The sequence below is a fragment of the Hippocampus comes genome, unplaced genomic scaffold, assembly GCF_001891065.2.
Source record: "Hippocampus comes isolate QL1 unplaced genomic scaffold, H_comes_QL1_v1.1 scaffold22, whole genome shotgun sequence".
Lineage (NCBI taxonomy): Eukaryota > Metazoa > Chordata > Actinopteri > Syngnathiformes > Syngnathidae > Hippocampus > Hippocampus comes.
This window is the reverse complement of record NW_017806175.1, coordinates 8,292,794-8,294,445: the sequence shown is the minus strand read 5'-3', so window position 1 is coordinate 8,294,445 and position 1,652 is coordinate 8,292,794. Positions and strand designations below refer to the sequence as shown.

Genomic DNA, 1,652 nt, shown 5'->3' with positions numbered 1-1,652 from the left:
TGGCCGTCTCGTCTGACCAAACGGCGACCTCGAGGGAGCGCTCGCGGCCGACGGAGCGCCGTCAACCGCTCGCCGGCGTGTCCGGCCGAGCCGCGCGGTCAGTCGCTTGCCGACTCGGCGACCTCATGGTTGACCGGCTCGCAGCTTTACCCGTCGGCGGCTCGGTCCTCGCCTGACGCAACTGCCGGGGGGCCGATGAACCCCCGGCGGAAAAGCGGCAGCCCGGCCTTTGAAGCGATGGCGCGTGCGTGACGAGCGGCGTACCTCCTGCTCTTTTTCAAGGAGCAGTCTCTCCTTTTCCCCGTCGGAGGCGGCGAGCGGCAGCGGGACGTCCGCGTGGCTTTCTCCTCCGTGCTTTTCAGACAAACTATCCAAAAGCGAGGAGAGGGCAAAAAGAACGAGAGAAGGCGGTGAAGACGAGAGCGAGGAGCCGTTCCCGTTCCCGCCCCCTCCCTCCATCCTCCGACCTGCGTCGGCGCTCCCGGACGACCATGCGCGTCATGCCGCGAATGCAGCGCGCCCGGTAGTTCTCGTAGTGGCTTTGGCAGGTCACGTCCTTCAGGTCTTGCATGTGCGTCCTCACCAGCATGTCCCGCAGAAGCAGGACGTCCGAGTGGGCCGGACTCTCCGCTGGAAGGCGCGCGGGAAGCGGCGCGTGTTCGGGCGCCCCGCCGCCGGCCCGCGGCTCTTCTCCCTCTCCGCCGCGGGCGCCGCCCCACCATCCGCTGTGCCCGCCCCACGTCAAAGCGGACGCGGCTAACCTCAAATGGGGCCAATCGCAGCCGCCTCCGATTCACCTTCACTACCCGCCCCCCGTGAGCGGCGACGGAGCGACCCCGCGCCCCGCCCCGGTGTCCCACCAGGCTCCGCCCGTGTCCCACCTCAGGACCAACGGCCTCATGCTGGATGACATGAGAGGAGGGGCCAACGCCAAGAGGAGGCCTGGAGGGTCAGTACCTCCAAATAATCCTCATCGGAAGAATGCGCCTTTCAAAACACTCGAGGCCACCTTCCAATCAAAGCAAGAGCAATTCATTCTTAGAAATCATCAAAGAAGAGATCAAGTTCAACTGAGTATGCGATTTTGTCCATTGCCAAAAACATTTTTCCAAAGAAAGTTTTGTTTTTTTCTAGTTTCCAAAAAGCTGATGGATAAATTGTGCCCAAAAGATGCATACGGTGGCGCCTTGAGATCAGAGTTGAGTTGTGTTGTCTTTTGGCCTTGAGGTGAGCGCAAATGTGGGGGAAAGCCTTCCGGCGTGCCCATCAAACCACCGTTGGCTTGTTTTGCAAACATGCATGAAACAATCCGACACATTTGCAAATCCTGAGCGCACGCGGACCCGAGGTCCTTCCTGAAGGTCCTTTTGGGCGTGTGGAGGGGCACCGGCGCCACCAATCGGAATAGGACGCTCCCTTCCCCTGCAACCGAGGCAACCTCAAGCGATGTTGGCCAGACGTTGCGCTCGGATCTCAAGGCCAACGCCGCCTCTCAATTTCGGTTGATTGATTTCTTTGAATTTTTTGTTGTTGTCTATTCTCAGGGCGGGCACCAGGGAGGTCCACAACAAGCTGGAGCAGAACAGGTGAGTTGCGCTGCGGACGGCTGTCGACTTCTCTTCTTCTCTTCCAAAATCATCATCCAGCCCCCC

The 1,652-nt window shown here is 60.5% G+C and overlaps 2 protein-coding genes across 2 annotated transcripts in view; one reads left to right on the top strand and one right to left on the bottom strand.

Moving 5' to 3' along the window:
* LOC109532080 (septin-4-like) overlaps positions 1-604 on the bottom strand; it is a 7,528-nt gene extending 6,924 nt beyond the window's left edge. The window contains exons 1-2 of the mRNA XM_019896722.1: positions 468-604; positions 265-367 (exon numbers count right to left, since the gene is read on the bottom strand). Of these exons, the coding sequence (XP_019752281.1) occupies positions 265-367; positions 468-589 (225 nt within the window). The 5' untranslated portion in view covers positions 590-604. The remainder of the gene's footprint in view (positions 1-264; positions 368-467) is intronic.
* LOC109532079 (max-binding protein MNT-like) lies at positions 552-1,633 on the top strand. Its single transcript, XM_019896721.1, has 2 exons — positions 552-949; positions 1,545-1,633. The coding sequence occupies exons 1-2, from the start codon at positions 570-572 to the stop codon at positions 1,588-1,590; spliced, it is 426 nt and encodes a 141-aa protein (XP_019752280.1). The 5' UTR covers positions 552-569; the 3' UTR covers positions 1,591-1,633.
* The last annotated feature ends 19 nt before the right edge of the window (positions 1,634-1,652 follow it).

What these genes read in the sequence shown, in the direction of transcription:
- LOC109532079 (XM_019896721.1), top strand. Translation starts at nt 570, where the DNA reads ATGTGCGTCCTCACCAGCATGTCCCGCAGAAGCAGGACGTCCGAGTGG. An exon ending in GCCAAGAGGAGGCCTGGAGG is followed by an intron (nt 950 to 1,544) that starts GTCAGTACCTCC and finishes GTCTATTCTCAG; the next exon opens with GGCGGGCACCAGGGAGGTCC.